Source organism: Pseudorasbora parva, chromosome 1, assembly GCF_024679245.1.
Source record: "Pseudorasbora parva isolate DD20220531a chromosome 1, ASM2467924v1, whole genome shotgun sequence".
Taxonomy (NCBI): domain Eukaryota; kingdom Metazoa; phylum Chordata; class Actinopteri; order Cypriniformes; family Gobionidae; genus Pseudorasbora; species Pseudorasbora parva.
The window spans coordinates 51,807,097-51,827,649 of NC_090172.1; the positions used below are offsets into that span (position 1 = coordinate 51,807,097).

The 20,553-nt window shown below is 36.8% G+C and overlaps 2 protein-coding genes across 4 annotated transcripts in view; one reads left to right on the plus strand and one right to left on the minus strand.

The window, feature by feature from the left end:
- Positions 1-4,643: 4,643 nt before the first annotated feature.
- Positions 4,644-5,951, plus strand: gjd6 (gap junction protein delta 6). The gene has a single exon (XM_067451936.1). It carries the CDS (start codon positions 4,797-4,799, stop codon positions 5,949-5,951), a length of 1,155 nt encoding a protein of 384 aa, XP_067308037.1. The 5' UTR covers positions 4,644-4,796.
- Positions 5,952-10,927: 4,976 nt separating this feature from the next.
- Positions 10,928-20,553, minus strand: part of sh3gl3a (SH3-domain GRB2-like 3a) — a 49,523-nt gene continuing 39,897 nt past the window's right edge. Inside the window, exons 2-11 of one of the 3 annotated variants that reach the window (XM_067451937.1) lie at positions 18,780-18,848; positions 18,597-18,669; positions 17,763-17,906; positions 15,792-15,925; positions 15,155-15,313; positions 14,874-14,977; positions 14,372-14,496; positions 13,621-13,653; positions 13,248-13,322; positions 10,928-11,523 (exon numbers count right to left, since the gene is read on the minus strand). In XM_067451937.1, coding sequence (XP_067308038.1) covers positions 11,318-11,523; positions 13,248-13,322; positions 13,621-13,653; positions 14,372-14,496; positions 14,874-14,977; positions 15,155-15,313; positions 15,792-15,925; positions 17,763-17,906; positions 18,597-18,669; positions 18,780-18,848 — 1,122 coding nt within the window. In that variant the 3' untranslated portion in view covers positions 10,928-11,317. The remainder of the gene's footprint in view (positions 11,524-13,247; positions 13,323-13,620; positions 13,654-14,371; positions 14,497-14,873; positions 14,978-15,154; positions 15,314-15,791; positions 15,926-17,762; positions 17,907-18,596; positions 18,670-18,779; positions 18,849-20,553) is intronic. The other 2 variants (XM_067451938.1, XM_067451939.1) reach the window with 2 other exon arrangements.

Sequence of the window (20,553 nt, forward strand, 5' to 3'; positions counted from 1 at the left end):
TTATATTTTAGAGTGTCACTCCTTCATTGGTGTGCACTTTTTTGTGCATCGTGGCTGATTTTGTACGCAAAAAGTCCCATTTCCCATTCCTTTTTGACCTCAAACACCACAAGTGCGGCAATTTTTTTTAAATCACTATTTAACTTTTATCGAATCAAGTCCATGTCTTTACCTTCTTCTTTTTTTGGTCACAGCGACTGCCACAAAAGTTTTGTACCATTCCAAAGAAGTACAGGGATTTTTAAAAATGTAAAAAAATAAAAAATAAAAAAATAAAGTTAACGGTCTAGAAGGGGGTTAAAGGGTTAAAAATGCAAATTAGACATTATTTATTAAATATGCAATTGTTTGCATTTATTTCCAAAACAGAAACATTGAACATTGTATAAAGCCAGGTTCAAAATGTTTGGTTCATATTGTTGATATAGAGTCAACAGGAATTTTGGATGTCTCTTTTCATCACTGCATATATGAAAATACAGTCATGAGAAAAAGAAAAAAATTAAAATAAAGATTTGCATTTAAAATCTACAGTTGCAAACAGATAAAGTGCAATAAAATAAACACCTAAACGTATATTTTGGATGTTTTCTTTCCACTAGACTGAAACACTTCATAAAAAGCCAAATAACCCCAAATCTCAAAATTGACCAGTGCATAGAAAAATAAGGTTTTTGCCTGCAGTGTCCTGCCTTGAAAACAATAGTAAGTAATAATTACACTTACTTGCATTGCAAAATCGTCAACATGCCTATTATACCCATCATCACAAGTGAGTACCACAACGTCCACTGTTGTGCAGCTTGGACTGATGTTATCATGTTGCATTCCACACATGCATTGTTAAATTCAATATTCCATGATACCAAATCTATTTTGTTTGAATATAATGACATTCCAAAATTTGAATCCATTATCAAAGTGCTCCACATGGCTCCGGGGGCGGGGGGTTAATAAAGGCCTTCTGAAGTGAAGCGTTTGTTTATGAAAAATATCCATATTTAAAAATGTATAAAGTAAAACATCTAGCTTCCTCCAGACCACCTTCCGTATTCAACTTACGAAGAAAGTGTAACACTTCTCGCAGTTCAAAACAGTATTTTACTTTAAAATGTGTTAAATATGGATATTTTTTGTACACAAAAGGCCTTTATTATCCCGTCAGAGCCGTATGGATTACTTTTATAATGAAGCAGTTTTTAGGGCTTCAAATTTTGGGCTCCCATTCACTGACATTATAAAGCTTGGAAGAGCCAGGACATTTTTTTAATATAACTTAATTTTCAACTAATTTTTCAAGTACAATCGACTTGGATGTTTAAAGGGTTAGTTCACCCAAAAATAAAAATTCTGTCATTAATTACTTACCCTAATGTCGTTCGTCACCTGTGAGACCTCAGTTCATCTTCGGAACACAAATGGCTCAGAAAGGCCTTCATTGACACCGATGTCATTTCCTCTCTCAAGACCCATAAAGGCACTGAAGACGTCGTTACAAAGCCCATCTCACTACAGTGGCTTTACAATCATTTAATGAAGCGTCGAGAATAGTTTTTGTGCGCAAAAAAACTAAATAACGACTTATATAGTGATGGGCAGAATTCAAAACAACGGTTATTATGAATCAGCGTATTGATTCATGATTCAGATCGCGTGTCAAACTGCCAGACTGCTTAAATCCTGTGACATTGGCGATCCGAATCATGAATCAATCCGCTGTGTAGAATGTCACATACTACGATGACTAGAGGGTGAGTAAATCATGGGATCATTTTCATTTTGGGGTGAACTATCCCTTTAAGATGGTGAACAAAATAAGAGAAATGTTAATTATAAATAAATATTAAAAGGGATAGTTCACCCCAAAATGAAAATTTGATGTTTATCTGCTTACCCAGGGCATCCAAGATGCAGGTGACTTGGAGCATGCATTATACAACTGGCACAATGCAACGCTTTGTGGTAAAACTCTTCTTTTGTGTTCTACTAAAGAAACAAACACATACAGTCTTGTTCAAAATAATAGCAGTACAATGTGACTAACCAGAATAATCAAGGTTTTTCGTATTTTTTTTATTGCTACGTGGCAAACAAGTTACCAGTAGGTTCAGTAGATTCTCAGAAAACAAATGAGACCCAGCATTCATGATATGCACGCTCTTAAGGCTGTGCAATTGGGCAATTAGTTGAAAGGGGTGTGTTCAAAAAAATAGCAGTGTCTACCTTTGACTGTACAAACTCAAAACTATTTTGTACAAACATTTTTTTTTCTGGGATTTAGCAATCCTGTGAATCACTAAACTAATATTTAGTTGTATGACCACAGTTTTTTAAAACTGCTTGACATCTGTGTGGCATGGAGTCAACCAACTTGTGGCACCTCTCAGCTGTTATTCCACTCCATGATTCTTTAACAACATTCCACAATTCATTCACATTTCTTGGTTTTGCTTCAGAAACAGCATTTTTGATATCACCCCACAAGGTGATTAAGGTCTGGAGATTGGGCTGGCCACTCCATAACATTAATTTTGTTGGTTTGGAACCAAGACTTTGCCCGTTTACTAGTGTGTTTTGGGTCATTGTCTTGTTGAAACAACCGTTTCAAGGACATGTCCTCTTCAGCATAGGGCAACATGACCTCTTCAAGTATTTTAACATATGCAAACTGATCCATGATCCCTGGTATGCGATAAATAGGCCCAACACCATAGTAGGAGAAACATGCCCATATCATGATGCTTGCACCTCCATGCTTCACTGTCTTCACTGTGTACTGTGGCTTGAATTCAGAGTTTGGGGGTCGTCTCACAAACTGCCTGTGGCCCTTGGACCCAAAAAGAACAATTTTACTCTCATCAGTTTAACAAAATGTTCCTCCATTTCTCTTTAGGCCAGTTCATGTGTTCTTTGGCAAATTGTAACCTCTTCTGCACATGCCTTTTTTTTAACAGAGGGACTTTGCGGGGGATTCTTGAAAATAGATTAGCTTCACACAGACGTCTTCTAACTGTCACAGCACTTACAGGTAACTCCAGACTGTCTTTGATCATCCTGGAGGTGATCATTGGCTGAGCCTTTGCCATTCTGGTTATTCTTCTATCCATTTTGATGGTTGTCTTCCGTTTTCTTCCACGTCTCTCTGGTTTTGCTCTCCATTTTAAGGCATTGGAGATCATTTTAGCTGAACAGCCTATCATTTTTTGCACCTCTTTATAGGTTTTCCCCTCTCTAATCAACTTTTTAATCAAAGTACGCTGTTCTTCTGAACAATGTCTTGAACGACCCATTTTCCTCAGCTTTCAAATGCATGTTCAACAAGTGTTGGCTTCATCCTTAAATAGGGGCCACCTGATTCACACCTGTTTCTTCACAAAATTGATGACCTCAGTGATTGAATGCCACACTGCTATTTTTTTGAACACACCCCTTTCAACTAATTCAACTAATTGCCCAATTGCACAGCCTTAAGAGCGTGCATATCATGAATGCTGGGTCTCATTTGTTTTCTGAGAATCTACTGAACCTACTGGTAACTTGTTTGCCACGTAGCAATAAAAAATATACTAAAAACCTTGATTATTCTGGTTAGTCACATTGTACTGCTATTATTTTGAACAAGACTGTATATGCCCTGGGGGTAAGCAGAGAAACATCAGATTTTCATTTTTGGGTGAACTATCCCTTTAAATGAAAATGTAGACCATTTCCACATTTTCAGTATTATTGTGCTCTGTTGAAATCAATTGAGAGTTGAGTCTCCAGCACTTTGCTCTAGGAATGCTCTTTATGACGCATGTCATACGAGTTGCTGGCAATCTAGAACATTCCAGATCATTCATAATACTAGTGAACTGCCTTACTGACTAGATAGTTGGCTTCTAAGCTGTTTGGAAACACCCACAGTTCCCAAAGCCCAATGTTTTTTTATTTAGCGTCCACTACTGTCAGGCCTTTTAAGGGCTCATAAATCAACAGGGGCAAGTTAGCAGATACCCTGAAGATAACTGCAATCATCTGACTATTTTAGTTTAAGATTCAAAATAACTACTGACTTTTGTAAACAACCAGTATCATCAGTATTAGAAACATTTTACTTCTGCTATCCTATACTGGTAAAATGCATTTACTATCATACACTATCATGCAAACGTTTTGGAGCAGTAAGATTTCCATTTCAAATAAATGCTGCTCTTTGGACCTTTCTATCCATAAAAAAATGCATCATTGTAATATTAAGCTGCAAAACTGTTTTCAACATTGATAATAAATGTTTCTTGAGCAGCAAATCAGTATATTAGAATGATTTCTGAAGGATCATGTGACACTGAACACTGGAGTAATGATGAAAATGATTCAGCTTTACCATCACACTAATAAATTATTACAAACATGACAGGCAACCATCACATTTTCATTTATCCATTTAGAAGACACTTACGCAAAGCATCTTACAACTGAGAAACACGCAATTTGTCATAAGAGCCAACAATATCCATAGCACACAATGCCAAGTTTAAAGTATAAGACAGATTAGCACATGGACGAATCCACTATCTGTGGCGTATTTTTAAAAGTGGCCTTCAGAAGGAACCCATCCTATCATGTACGGCGGCAATCTGAAAAGAGTGTAATCTGCAGACGCTATCAAGAGTAGGAAGAGTGCTGTCTCTCCAGCGGTTTGTAAATGGACTGTTAAGACAAGCGACATCACCATGTGACCAATGTGAAGTGGCCGGCACGGTCCCAAGCGGAGGCCTTATCTCTGAAGGAGAAAGGGATGGCTGGGAGCAGTGATGGCACCTTCGCTCTCTGGCCAGAGCTGTAACATGAAAACACCCGTCCTCGCTGGCACCAGAGCTAAAGTGGATCTATTTCAGGTGCTGTACTTCAGGAGGCCGGCGCGTAGAGACATGACAGAATGGACATTGCTCAAGCGGCTGCTGGACGCCGTGCACCAGCACTCCACCATGATCGGACGCCTCTGGCTGACGGTCATGGTGATTTTCCGGCTGCTCATCGTGGCTGTGGCGACTGAGGACGTCTACACGGACGAGCAGGAGATGTTTGTCTGCAACACCCTCCAACCGGGGTGTCCCAACGTCTGCTACGACGCCTTCGCCCCCATCTCTCAGCCTCGATTCTGGGTCTTCCAGATCATCACGGTGTCGACGCCTTCTCTTTGCTTCATCATCTACACCTGGCACAACTTATCCAAGCAGCCCGATGGCGAGCAGACCAGGGAAGCGTACGACCGCAGTTGCGACTCGGATAGCTGCTCCATTAAGTCGCACAAGCACTTGGGTCACAGTCTTGCTGATGTCCTCGAAGGCATCACCAACCAGAGCGTCCAGAAAAGCTCGCAGGCATTGCAGGAGACCACCGCTCCGGCCAAAGGCTCCTTGGGAGTCCTTTCCAAGTACTACGTCTTCCACGTGTGCTTCCGTGCCGTTCTCGAGGTGGCTTTCGTGGTGGCGCAGTGGCTCCTTTTCGGCTTCCACGTTCCCGCTCACTTCGTGTGCACGGCAAGTCCTTGCACGCAGAGGGTCGACTGCTACGTCTCGCGTCCCACTGAGAAAACCATCTTCCTGATCTTCATGTTTTGCGTAGGCATTTTCTGCATCTTCCTCAACTTCTTAGAGCTCAATCATCTGGGCTGGAAGATGATAAAGAAGTCCATGCTCGTCAAGGACAGCTCCTGGAGGGGTTACGGCGCTATAAACCAAGACTCGCAGTCCATAGTCTCTTTAACTTTCAGAGACGTGACCAGCACTACCTCACTACCTACCCTAGATCTAGTGGTGGACCACCAGCCCGACTGGAACTGCGTTGGGAACTGCTCAACAAAGAAAGACAAGGACACCTACAGAGGAACACAAACGCTCAAGGGTAATTCGCAGCCAAACAAAGAAAGAAAATCGAAACAAAGGAGCACTGAGGTTTGGATATAAACTCAATCATGGACAATTCGAAGAGTCTTAAATTTGATTATAAAATGCTTTTTTAGAGTGTGTTAGTAAATGATAGATTTTTGAAGGCAGCTGCTACCTGTTTGTTTGGATGAGCAAAAAATAAACTGTACAATCAATATTTCCACATCATTTATTTATGCAATATACAGTGTGTAATAATATATTCATTTACAACATCTATAAACCACTTTGAGTATAAATTACGCCAGAGAGCAAAAAGAAAACAACTCACAAGCATTTCCTTTCACTCGGTGATGTAGTGATGAACATTTGAGAAGAAATTTCATAAGAACACTGTAAAATCGGTTTAGGAGTTAGTAATAGTGTTTGGAAGTAAAGAGCTGTTCTACATCTTAAGTTTAAGATTGAGATGATTGGGGTGCCACATCTATTAAGTCACGTAATTTCTTGTCGTTTTCACAATCATTTTCAGAAAGTTGTCAGGTAGTTTTTTGTGCAGGGTAACTGGTATACTATTTCTGAAAGAATCGGATCATTCGGTTTACTAGAACATCGATTTAAAGCTGCCATGTGTTCTTTTTCAGTATTTTGTGCTGAGACAATTATACACTCTACCGTTCAAAAGTTTGGGTCATTTCTTTTAATGATTTTTTCATGTTTTTAAAAGAAGTCTCTTCTGCTCACCAAGATTGTATTTTTTTAAACATCCGAAATACAGTACAAACCATAATTTGTTAAATATTACAATTTAAAATTGTTTTCTATTTTAATATATTTTAAATATAATTTATTCCTGTGATGCAAACCAAACTAGTACCGCCCCCAAACTTTTGAACGGTTTTGTAAGTGGGTCGACTTCCTGAGGATTGTAAACACTGTGACACTTTCTTAAAATAGTGCTCAATTTGGTTTAAGTGGTCTGACAAATAAACCTTTGGCTCAACCAGTTGATTTGGGAAGAACACCTTTTTCCAAACAATGGAAGATATGCGTTTGACAAAGATTTCTGAAATATAGGGACAAGTAAAAATATTTAAACAATCTATCAATTTTTTTAATTCCAAGACTTATCCTTTTATTCTGGGTCAATCTTTGCACCACTGTTTCACAGTAACTGTGCATCCCGCTGCTAAATGTGCAGCAAGAGCGATATTTTTTCGATAGCTTGCAGTACTAATTGAATGTGATGAGAGAAAACATTCCTGTACCATGAAATAATGGCAAAAAACTAATATTTCTGTTGAGGTGTCTTTGCGGGCTGAACAAACAAACATAGTGTCAAGTAAACCAGTGTTTTGAGCTGGTCCTTTTGTTGAATCATGCAAATGAAAGCTTCTGAATGTGGTGTGAATGGAATCAGGAAATATTTATTATTTTCCATTGATTTGAAAATATTTTGTGGTATTTGCTAAGGGAAGCATCACTATTATTACAGCTCATATTTTTGGGAATTAAACCAACCTGTAACCCTAGGAATTAACTTATAGTTAATAGAGCTGTTCATAGCCTTCTAATTGGTGAACTATCATAAAGCACAAAAAAAAAAAAAAAAAAAAATTAAATGCAAAAATATAGTACTTTTGGCAACTCAAACAAGTTCGGTGCGGTTAGTGGCACAGAAGTTACACATTGCAGCTTTAAGCATGATTTGTGTCAAACAACTTTTTCTCTTTTCCCTTTTTGCTCTCTGACTGCTTTATATGGCCAGAAAAAGATACAATAGGGAATGACAAGTCAAAATGTTAATGGTCTAAAACGATTAAAGCATTTGTGACGGTCGATGGCAGTATCTGGCCAAGACAGAGACAAAAACAGTCATTCAAAGTTCCATTTCATGCACAAGAAACATACTGCTCAGAGTAACAAAAATAATGTTTGACATTACTAGAATACGGTCTAATTTCGATGGACAAACACAGAGACAAATTTTGTCATTTCAAACTAAATTGGTCTGAATTCAAAAGATGTCCAATTTAGTTTATAAGCACAGGACGGTTCAACTAGGGCAAGAATGTTTCATTAACATCTGAAAATCTTAAAAATGTCATTCAGAATACGACATAGGTCAAACAAACAACATAGTCGAGCAAAAAGTTATTGTTACATACAGTACGGAGTTGTGAACCATATCAATATATATTTATATATATATATATATTTATTTTTTTAGCACTCCATAAGATAGAACTGATAAAATTTTGTATTCATCGGCATGGCAGAAAGAGATACAGTAGAAAGTGCAATGTCCTAAAACCAAAAAACAACCAAAAAACACAAAAATAAAATGTGCACATCAATGGGTGTGTAATTCTAAAGCTTTAGTGCAATACAGCCACCGTTCAAAAAAAGCACTTGAAGGCGCGAGAGAGCAAAACCCATTAAAACACCCGCGATACTTACTATGATACCCAAGATCACAATAAGTCTGTAAACGGAGACAGGGAGAGAGTAAGAGTAAGACATTCATAAGAGTAGCAGTCAAGATAGTCACAGTTTATAGAAAAATTGTGTTTCAAAAAACACATAAGACCACCGCAGGCAGGTAAACCCCATGTCAGAGCAAAAAAAAAGAAGAAAAACATACGGAGACGGCAAAATACAACTCCACCCCATTGGATGCAACACATTTTCAAATGAACAAAGCGGTGAATGCTGCGTTGAAGCTAAAATAAAACATGTGCATTGAAATTACACTGCAAAAAAAACAACAACAAAAAAACAAAACCTTTCAAAATCAGTATGTTGCAATAAATACATTTTTAAATATAAAAAAAATAACTAAACGTCCTAAAAATCTAAATTTTTCGGAAGAAAATTACTTCAGCATACATATGGACTGTTGAGCTATTACACATTTTTTTATCTAATTGATTACATGATGTGCCGAATAATCAAATCATAAATCACATTTTAGTGGCATTTTAGCTGCATTCTAATCAGTTGATGCCCTGCTTCATGTTCCTAAACGGCATGATATGTAATGCCCTGTTTATACCTGGTATTAAATTAAACTATTTAATGCATTCTGCCTTATTTATACTGTGTGATTCTCATGCTAAACATGGTTCAAATTTCAAAAAACGAGTTGGACGTATAACAGAGTATTTCAAATACACTTCTTCAGGATTTGTGTACATTTCTTAAAAAATTTTTTTCCAAGTATGGCCCTGTATGACGTCATAAAGTGTGAAATTCTCTCATATGGGCATTTCTCCTGGAAAAGCGCGTCCGCACAACCAGAGAGAGAGAGAGAGCAAGAGCGCGCCCATCAACGAGCTTCGTTCGGGTTACGGAAGCTGTCTGCTTTTTTGTTTAGACCACGAAATCAACAACGTCACTAAATAAGTGTGTTTCTGGTTGTGAGGGAAAGGTCACTTTGGTTAGCTTCCCAAATAATCCAGCATTAAGGAAACAGTGGATGCAGTTTGTTTTTTTAGGAGCAGCAACATAGTTCTGCAAGTGTGTTTGTTTGTTCCCAGCATTTCGGTGACGAATGTTTTATAAAGAAAGGCCAGTTCGATGCTGGATTTTGCAGACAGTTTGGAACTGAAAGATGGAGCAGTTCCAGCGATAAAAGATCCTGGTCATGAGTTGAAACCGCAGGCGGTGAGTGAAACTGCATCAAATGTCTGTGTTTTGTTGGCAATTGGCGCGTAAGTGCATATAATGTAAATAACACAAACGTATTGTGAATCGTAAGTTATCCAGGGATAATGCCATGAATTATTGCGTGTATGTGTTCTTGTGACTCTTTAGCCACGCCCACTGCACACGCCTTCACGAGCTCGGCTATTTTGGGAAAGAATCGGTACAGTGTACCTGTCTTTTATAAATATGATACAACTAAAGACCCTTCTGAGATATTAAGGATGCAATACTACTCTATAGGTACATAAGATTAACATGAGATGGCAGAAACTGTGTGTGACGTACCCTTTAAGAAGCGGCTATCAGAGCTGAAAGGAAAACTGCTGCTCTCTGTGTGTTTTTTTAAATAGCGTGAGCTTATTTCACCATTAGATGAAGAAAGCTTTGAAAAAGATTTACATAGACACTCCTCTCTGAGAATTCAGAACAGAAGTAGTTGAAAGTGGACAGAAGAAACAAATGAAAACAGGTGTAAACAGAAATGTGTCTCCCTTGTCTACTTGTGATCTGATCAACCAAAACGAATCTTAAAGGATTAGTTAACTGTTAAATAAACTTTTACTGATAATTTACTCATCCTCATGTCATCCAAGATGTCCATGTCTTTCTTTCTTCAGTCGAAAAGAAATTAAGGATTTTTAAGAAAACATTCTAGGATTTTTCTCCATAATATGATGGACTTTAATGGACCACAAATGGTTCAAGGTCCAAATGACAGTTTCAGTGCAGCTTCAAAGGGCTTTAAACTATACCAGACAATGAATAAGGGTCTTATCTAGCGATCATCATTACAAAAAAAAAAAAAGTTTAAGTTTTATAGCCACAAAATCCTCGCCTTGCTCTGTTCTCTGATGAGCGTTCGTGACGTCATGTAATACGCAATTACATTGAAAAGGTCGCGCTCTACTTAGGCAGAAGAACCGAGTTAGTGTTTACAAATGTGCGAAAGGAGGACCATATAAACATATTCAAATGTTTTTGTCAGTTTATCGTTTAAAACGTTTTTTACGAACACATTGTACTTCCGCCAAGGTCAAGCGTGACCTTTTCAACGTAATTGCGTATTACGTGACGTCACGAATGCGCATCACAGAACAGAGCAAAGGCGATCATTTATGCTTATAATACGTTCACTTTTTTTCCGATCGTTTCGCTAGACAAGACCCTTATTCATCGTCTGGTATAGTTTAAAGCCCTTTGAAGCTGCACTGAAACTGTCCTTTGGACCTTGAACTGTTTGGTGCCCACTGAAGTCCATTATATGGAGAAAAATCCTGGAATGTTTTCATCAAAAATTTATTTTCGACTGAAGAAAGAAAGACATGGACATCTTGGATGACAGGGGGATGAGTAGATTATCACCAAAAGTTTATTGAACACTGAACTAATCCTTTAATATCAGATGAAAACCTGGCCTAAGATGATGTACAGGTCTGGGCCAGGTCTACTTTAGTTTTTAAAGATTTTTAGATATTTTACTTAAAAAAAGATTTTAAAAAGGAAAGCAAACATACTGATTATATATTTTTTTGCAGTGTAAAAATCAATATGTTGCACCATGAGGCCTGGAAAACCTAATAAGATAAATAAATACTGAAACGTAAAAGCTTCCAAATTGTCTGTGGTAAAACGCAAGGCTTTCATTGGTGAGAATGCAGCAGAGGATGTTGGGTGAATGGACGTTTGAGACAGTCTAGTTTGGTGTGAGGTCAGTGACCAATTGTTGTTGGCTCAGCTCACTGAGGCAGGGGAACTAGGACCTCAACGTAGTTTATGGGGAAGAAGCCTGATTCGCCGTTAATCATGCCTTCATACCAGTTCTCATCAATCTGATTTGTGAGGATGATGATGTCTCCCTCTTTGAAACCAAGCTCACCCTCGTTCTCCGGCTCAAAGTCATAGAGCGATCGACAGCAGGGCTGGTCCATGTGTGACTCTATCTCTGTAATGAGGAAAAAACAATAATGCCACAGATTTAAACATTTGTTAAAAGAATAGGTTCACACACAAATTAAAATATTGACATTATTTACTCTGACATTATTATTTACATTATTTACAGTGTTATGTTCTTATCTTACAATGATCATAGTGAAAACTCTGTCAAACCATTGTTATTTTAGTATCAAAGATATGCTATTATAGATTAAGTTAATATTTTGAGGTTTTAAAATCTGCAACAACAAAAAAAATTATGTCTATGCGCTTTTTATGAAGTTTTATTTTTAATTTTAGTTAATTTAGTTTTTTTTTTTTTACACTTTAACATGTTAAGCAGAAATAAGAACTGTTGCTGAAATAAAAAAATTAAATTATATTTAGCCTATTGAATCCAGCAAACAAACTGGGTCAGAGATCGCAGATTCCACATGACCTAAAAAGCCTTGGGATATATCTTAAAAGCTCTATGACCAGAGATGTATTAAAAACAGATCAATATACATTTATTTTTACATTTACAATCTGCCAACCCATGTGTGTGTTGAGTATGAGGAGGAGAGGGCAGGACAAGAACTCTCTCCAGTATTTAGAATTTTGAACTACCCATTTTAACACTAGCTGTCAATATTACATCCTGCACCTTTAAAGGGTTAGTTCACCCGAAAATGAAAATTCTGTCAATAATTACTCCCCCTCGTTTCAAACCCGTAAGACTTTCGCTTATCTTCGGAACACAAGTTAAGATATTTTTAGTGAAATCAGTGCTTTCTGTCTCTCCATTGACAGCCTACGCAACTATCCTTTTCATGCCTTAGACAGGTGGTATAGGCATCATAAAAGTAATCCATATGACTCCAGTGGTTTAGCCTAAATTTAATGAAGCAACACAAGTGCTTTGTTTGTGAAAAAACAACAACAACATAATTTACCACTTAATTTACAATGCATTCATTCAATGCATTGCATTCACATTCAAGAGAGCACCATGCATATTGTGTTGACATGAGAGCGGACGCTGTTAGGTTTTTCCGCAAACAAAGCACTCACGTCACTTCATTTAAAAAAACTAACCCTTGTAATGTTTCTTCTTTCAAGTAATAAAAATTTTTATTTATTTTTTATAGATTTAGTTTTACAATATTAACCTGTCAAACTCTTAAAAAAAACTAAATAAATAAATAAAAGCAGATACAAAGTAAAAGATAAAAGTATCATGTTATCAAGTATCATGTAATATTCCAAGTCATATTATTGCTTTGTGTGAGAAAGAGATCAAAATATAAGTGTTCATTACAATTTAATGATAATTCCCATTCATATATTTCATTAACTTGTAAATGGTGAATGGTGAATGTCATATTGCAAAGGTTTTTGTAATCTTGTTCTCAAAGAACAAACAAAAATCACATGAGGGTGAGAACATATGGGCTGCTTCCAAATAGCCAAAACAGCTCATTTTAAAATAGCACCAGGTTATTGCTAGGAAAGTAACAGAAATCATGGAATAATGTAGCTTGAGTTGATGTGTGGGTTGATGAGATGAGTAGGTTCACATTCAATTCTGTGACCGCAGTTATCCAACAAAAGCGTTACATATTTCTGCAGAATTCAAATAGCCATTACTGACCAAATACGACACATCTCCTGCCTTTTATAGAAATTGGTATTGTCAACTACCTAACATTTAGTGAGTGTCTAGGCATGACCCTACAGGACAATACTCACGTTTGCCATTACCATTGGGGCTGTCAGGCCATGATAAATTGGGTACTGTGGGTGCTGTGTGTGTGAACTGATCAACTGAGAGCAAAAACACATGAGATCAAACATGAGAGACAGACACATACACATGACTCAGCAAATAAAACACAGTTGATGAAAATGAACATCTATGATCTATGAATTATGGATGGGAATTGTAAAGTTGTCTGGTTTTGATTCTGATTGTTTTACTTTGGTTAATTTCACAATAACATTTCTACAATACTTCACAAGTCTGATTCACATGCATCATGTTATTAAATATATGAATAGTCCTACTCTTCTTACAAACAGATAAAAATAATACAGGATTTCTATGATAAACATAACCACCTACTTTTTCCATTTACAGTGTGGATGACCTGGATATCTGAAATGAATATGAAGTAATTATGTAAGAAAACCTGATGGTGGTGAAATATGTGAGCAACACACAATGAAAGCCAATTATGAACCACTTAATTATAAATAACTTACAAATAAATAATGACAGCCAGAATAATAATAAATAAATAAAAAACACAAAATGAAACAAACAACAGGTGAATACAAAACCAAAAAAAAGGACTGTATAACACTGTAATTATATTAAGAATAAATGTAATTGTTCCAATCGTAAATGGCTGCTAAACCAAAAATATAATATAATATAATATAATATAATATAATATAATATAATATAATATAATATAATATAATATAATATAATATAATATAATATAATATAATACAAATATTTTTCTGTTACTAACCATGAACTATGATTAATATCCATAATTAGATAAAAACATATTATTTAAACCTAGACGTATTACGAACCATAAGCACTGTACTTGCATTATTTTATTAATATTATCCTAAATTAAACCACATTTAAAAAAATATATATTATTTAGACCTAGACAATAAGTGAATGTTTTAGAATTTAAATATATTTTAACAAATAATAATTTTAACAAATGTTCTGATAAAATACAACATATATAATAAATAGTCTGCACTTTTTCTGGGGCAGATTTTCTTGCTTAGATTGAAGCACATAAGAAGCTCTCCTCTCTAGTGCTGTCGAGATGTTTTCTCATTGATACCTGTGGTTTTGACTGATGAGGTGTGGGAAAGTCCATTGTGCTGTGTGTTCTCGACAGTCTCCAAACTGGACACGATCGATTTTGGCTTGAACTCTTTTTTGGGCCGGCTGCTTGCGTTAGATATCCTGTGAGAGCAGATGCCAATATATGTGCATAAACTCAATTGTATATTAGCGAGAAACCTCTTTATTTTAACACTTTGATAAAAAAAATCACAATTTTTTTCTGGTGTCTAAAGCAAGGAACATCTAAAACAAAAAAAAAACACCAACAATGTCTGAATAGTGGAACAAAACAGAGAATTTTTTTTTTTTTTCCATTTTCACAAAATGTGTTTCCCTTGCCTACCAATGAAGATGGACTAACAGTAGATATAAAAAACATGTGCTGTCTTATATATAATAGAAGTATTATGAATGTTGACTGGAATACAGGATGTTTTTTATCCAAGCAGATTTTTAGCTCTATCTTTTAAATTACCAGCATGTGCAGTTGAAGATACCTGTTCTGTATTTTGCTGTTGAGTTCCTCCAGGATCTCCAAGGACTGTCGATGGTAATCCAGCGCTGCCTCGATCAGAGCTGATAACTGACTCACCTGCTCCACCTACAGGTGAGCAAAAGACATGACGTTTACAAAGGTTAACCCCAGAGAAGAAACTTTACTGCCTTGAAGCCAAGGCAATGGAAACTGTTTAGTTATGTAACATACAAGAAACTGTATGTGCAAATACACAATATGAGCAATATAAATAAAAGGGTATGAGCAGCACATTTTCCTTACATCATTCTCCAAAAAGTTGAACATGCTCCTTTCAGCAAGTTCTTTGGATTCCTCAAACTTCTCCACAGCTTGTTTGATCTCCTCATCAGGAATCTTGCCTTGACGCTTCTTCTTATAGTCAAAATCTAGCCGTCGACCCTCCAGTTTCTTCAAATGATGCTATCAGGGAAATAACACAACATGCTTTTACTGAGTAATAGGCCAAGAAGGCTAAATTAGCTGATGCTGATTACCTCGAAATAACCAAACATTGATCAATGAATCAGGCAAAACAATATAGCTGTATTTCACTTAAACACAAACTGCAAATGCACAAACAGATTGATGTTAACAGATTGCATTGTCTTAAACACATACTTCATTCTGTAAATAATAGTGTCAGATAATATCAGGGAAATAAAATAAGTAGTATTCGTTTGGTCAACGTAACGGCCACCGTGAGGGGGCGATGTGCTCCAAGTAAGCCGCTTTTTCTAGGCCACTGATATGTGTGGATTCTTCTCATGTGAGTTTACATCTTTTCAATCTTTATTTTAAAAGACCTTTAACTATGACAATTTTTAAATTGCAAAATCTTATTGCACTTTTAATAATTCTTTAAAATTAAGTGATAATGAGCATCAAAACTGTGTCATACCACAATCTCTTTGAGGTCTTTGTCTTGTAGAGTCTGAAGTGGGTCAATGAAGTTCTGTTTCACATTGATATCGAGGGCGTCTTTAATATCGGCCATCTGTTTCATGGCTTCACCAATGTCTACCAGCGCAGCCCCTGAGAAGATGATGTAGACCTACTGAAGCAATGTTTAACTTCCATGTAAAGATAAAAATCAAGCATGTAACTGATTTAATAATAGGTAACAATATATATATATATATATATATATATATATATATATATATATATATATATATATATATATATATATATATATATATATATATATATATATATATATATATATATATATATATATATATATATATATAATAACACACACACACACTCACCTAAATGATTATTAGGAACACCATACTAATACTGTGTTTGACCCCTTTTCGCCCTCAGAACTGCCTTAATTCTACATGGCATTGATTCAGCAAGGTGCCGAAAGCATTCTTTAGAAATGTTGGCCCATATTGATTGGATAGCATCTTGCAGTTGATGGAGATTTGTGGGACGCACATCCAGAGCACGAAGCTCCCGTTCCACCACATCCCAAAGATGCTCTATTGGGTTGAGATCTGGTGACTGTGGGGGCCATTTTAGGACAGTGAACTCATTGTCATGTTCAAGAAACCAATTTGAAACTATCAAGCTTTGTGACATGGTGCATTATCCTGCTGGAAGTAGCCTTCAGAGGATGGAACAGTGGTAACAGGGTCATGGGGGGCCAAGGCTCAATGATTCAACATGGGAAGCAAAGGCTGGCCTGTGTGGTCCGATCAAACAGACGGGCTATTGTAGCTCAAATTGCTCAAGAAGTATATACTGGTTCTGATAAAAAGGTGTCAGAATACACAGTGCATCGCAGTTTGTTGCATATGGGGCTGCATAGTCACAGACCAGTCAGGGTTCCCATTCTGACGCCTGTCCACAGCCGAAAGCGCCAACAGTGGGCACACAAACATTATAACTGGACCACAGAGCAATGGAAGAAAGTGGCCTGTCTGATGATTTATGTTTTCTTTACATTATGTGGGTGGCCGGGTGCGTTGCTTCCCTGGCACCAGGATGCACTATGTGAAGAAGGCCAGCCGATGGAGGCAGTGTGATGCTTTGGACAATAATCTTCTGGCAATCCACGTGGATCTTACTTTGGACATGTACCACCTACCTAAGTATTGCCTTCAAATTCCCCAGAACCTCAATCCAATCGAGCATCTGTGGGATGTGCTGAACAAACAAGTCTAATCCATGGAGGCCACACCTCACAATTTACAGGACCTAAAGGATCTACTGCTAACATCTTAATACCAGATACCACAGCAAACCTTCAGGGTTCTAGTGGAGTCCATGAATCAACAGGTCAGGGCTGTTTTGTCAGAAAAGGGGGGGACCAACACAATATTAGGTCATAATGTTATGCTTAATCAGTGTATACACACACACACACACACACACACACACGTATATTGTGTATAATATATTTTGATATTTATTTTTATTTATTTATTTTTTAAATGAATTAAATTTAATGGAAAAATGTGTAATAAATAATCACATGGTAATTTTTTTTTTGATAATTGAAAAGGTATTTCTCCCAAAGATAAAATTATTATTAATAAGTCTGACAATGAGTGCAAACGCTTCAAATTGATGTAGCAGAATGCATAAAACACTAACGCTAATTTTATGTCACAGAGAGATCAGCCTTAAAATTCTGACTGGAGGATCCACATTAGAAGTCAGTTTTGTGTCTGGCATCAACAAAGCACCACAAGGTGTCAGACTCGTGTTTAAATGTTATAACGACAGCCCTATTACAGGAAACACGTTTCACAATGCACAATGTGCAAGTTTGTGTGACTCAAAGAGATAGAGAGAGAGATTTGTCTCTCATGTCTGTGCATGTATGTTCTTGACTGTTGGTATGTGTGGCTGTTACCGAAAGTGGACTCCTCCCCCAGTTCCCGTCCATATCGCAGCATGCAGTCTCCTAATACCCCTTCAGTTTGAGGATAACCCGTCGTCTTTACTTGCCCTCTGATCTTCGACACGGTGTTGAGCATTCCTAGTTTGGCTCTTGATGCTGTGTGGATATATACGACATACACTCATGATCAAACCATTAATCGTTACACTACACTTTAAACATGAGTCATTGAAAGTGAAATTACAGTCATTTAGAAGCAGCAGAGTTTTTCTCGAGACGGAAAGGGAAGCAGTGCCTACTCAAAAAATAAATAAAAATAATAATGAATGCGAAAAGACAAAACAATACAATTCCCAAATCCAAGATAAAACAGTGTAAACCCCATTTTTATATAAATTAATATTGTGCAACAGTGATGAAGTTTCATAGGGATGTGAGTTCAACGTGATCATTATTTTAATCAATAATAGACAATATTCAACAATACTATTGATTTGACTGGACTGACACTATTGAATGAGAACTGAACTGATCTGGACGATGACATCACTGTTTTATAGAGGAAATTAACTCATTTAATAATTGATGATCTTTAAAATGGAACTGAATCAACACTGAAGGGAGTTGAATGACACTATTTTCTTTTAGAGCTGCTGTACAGCAGAATTTAATTCTGTTCGCATCATTAATTAGCATTATTTTCCTGTTTCACTTGTTGATAGTGTAAAAGTCTTTAACTTGGAAACTCTTGCGCCTCATTTCTCATTTACGCCTCATTTCTAAGGTAATGTGATGAATAAATCAAGTGCAAAGTGCTGTAAATCAGTCTGATTTTTTTAATCATACCTGGGTTTGGTTGAAGGTATTCTGTGGTTTTAGTCATGAGTTCAAAAACAGACTTGTTTGTGACTTCTATTTTCTGGTGGGAAAAGCAGAAAGAGTAAGAGTAATGATTAAAGTTGGTAAGAGTAAATATTTCTGTGACATAAAATCACATGTGAAGAAGGGGCTCATTTCTGCAGTTCTCACCCGCTCCATTTCCATGAAGTCTTCATCGAGTTTTGTCCCTTCTGCACCGCTTATCTTTTCACTTAATAACTAGAGAGAAAGAGATGGAGAGAAAGAGAGAGATTAGACCAGGGACAGGAAGTTTAGACAGGATGATTTCACATGATATCTTCCTGTGCACACTGGGGAGGGTGGAAGTAAAAAGAAAAAAAAGAAAAGAAAATCAATAAAGAGTCTATATCTTAGCCTATTATAGAAATGATACCTGACACCATGGCTTCAATTTGTGTGTGTGTGTGTGTGTGGCGGGGGGGGGGGGGGGGGGGATGTTTTGTGTATAATGACATGGGTATAACGTGGATAGTACAAGAAGAGGGTGAAACATGAGGACATTACCCATGTCCCTACTTTTCAAAAGGCTTATAAATCATACAAAATTAGTTTTTAGTTTTTTTTAGAAAGTAAAAATGCAGAATGTTTCCTGTGATGGGTAGGTTTAGGGACAGGGCATTGTAGGGAGATAGAAAATACAGTTTGTACAGTATAAAAAACATTACTCCTATGGAATGTCCCCATATTTCACAAAAACAAACGTGTGTGTGTGTGTGTGTGTGTGTGTGTGTGTGTGTGTGTGTGTGTGTGTGTGTGTGTGTTGAAACCAGCAGTTATAAGATGATAATATGCACTGACATTTTGTGATGCACAATATATTGTGAGAATATTGGTTATCTGAATGTATTTATTTATTGGGAAAAAGTCAGAATTGGATATTAATCAGCCGATATTGGTCAGTACTGGATGATTCTGTTTACACCCCATTTTAAATATAGTTCTACATCACTTTGTTTAGACTATTATTAGAATATTAGCTGTGTATAAGTTAGCAACAACCATCACAAGTACAAAATAATTATTAGTTCTGTCAGGACCACTTCATCAAAGAAAATTGACAATTAGCATTCAGTTTGGATTGGTGATATGGTTCTTTTCTGGGGAGAGATATAACCTGCCATGAACAGAAACGAAGCAACATTAATCATATCTGTAATATATTCATTTTCTTGATGACATTAAGGAATGTCAGAGGCTAAATCCTGACTGTGGACATGAGGAGCAGCTGGGGATGATGGAGGGTAATTAGCTCCTGAGCATACTCAATGAAAGCTGAAGGATAACTGAAAAGATGACTTAAAGGGGACATACTAAACCCATTTTCACATGATGTAATATAATTATCTGGTGTCATCAGAATGTGTCTGTGAAGTTTCAGCTCAAAATACCCCATATATCATTTATAATAGCTTGTCAAATTTGCCTTTATTTGGGTGTGAGCAACAACGCGCCGTTTTTGTGTGTGTCCCTTTAACTGCGAATGAGCTTTTGCTCCCGGCTCCCGTTACCAGAAGAATGCAAAGCCTTTACAGCTCATGCTTCGGGTACTACAGCAATAACAAAAATGCGGAATGTCACAGCCAAAATGTCAAAAAAAAGTAGTAGCTGTGTTTAGTCTTACATGTTCACACAGATTCGGACACTGATGGAGATTCAGGAAGAAGTTACAACTAGATGATTCTGAATGGTTAGTGGATACATTTAGTTGTGGAGTTAAGCTGATTAAACTCAATCTTTCAGCATTGAACTGACCCACCGGTTAAAATGATTTGCACAAATATATAACACTTTAACTTTTTTCGGTACATTTCCGTCAAAAAATTCAACGTGGTCTCCTCAGTGGCTCAGATGCTACAGAGACTCTGTGCATTGGTGATCCAATAACAGAAGAAATGTAATTTTT

Bases quoted from the DNA above. Each gene is read 5' to 3' on its own strand.
- gjd6 (XM_067451936.1), top strand. From the start codon at position 4,797: ATGGCACCTTCGCTCTCTGGCCAGAGCTGTAACATGAAAACACCCGTC.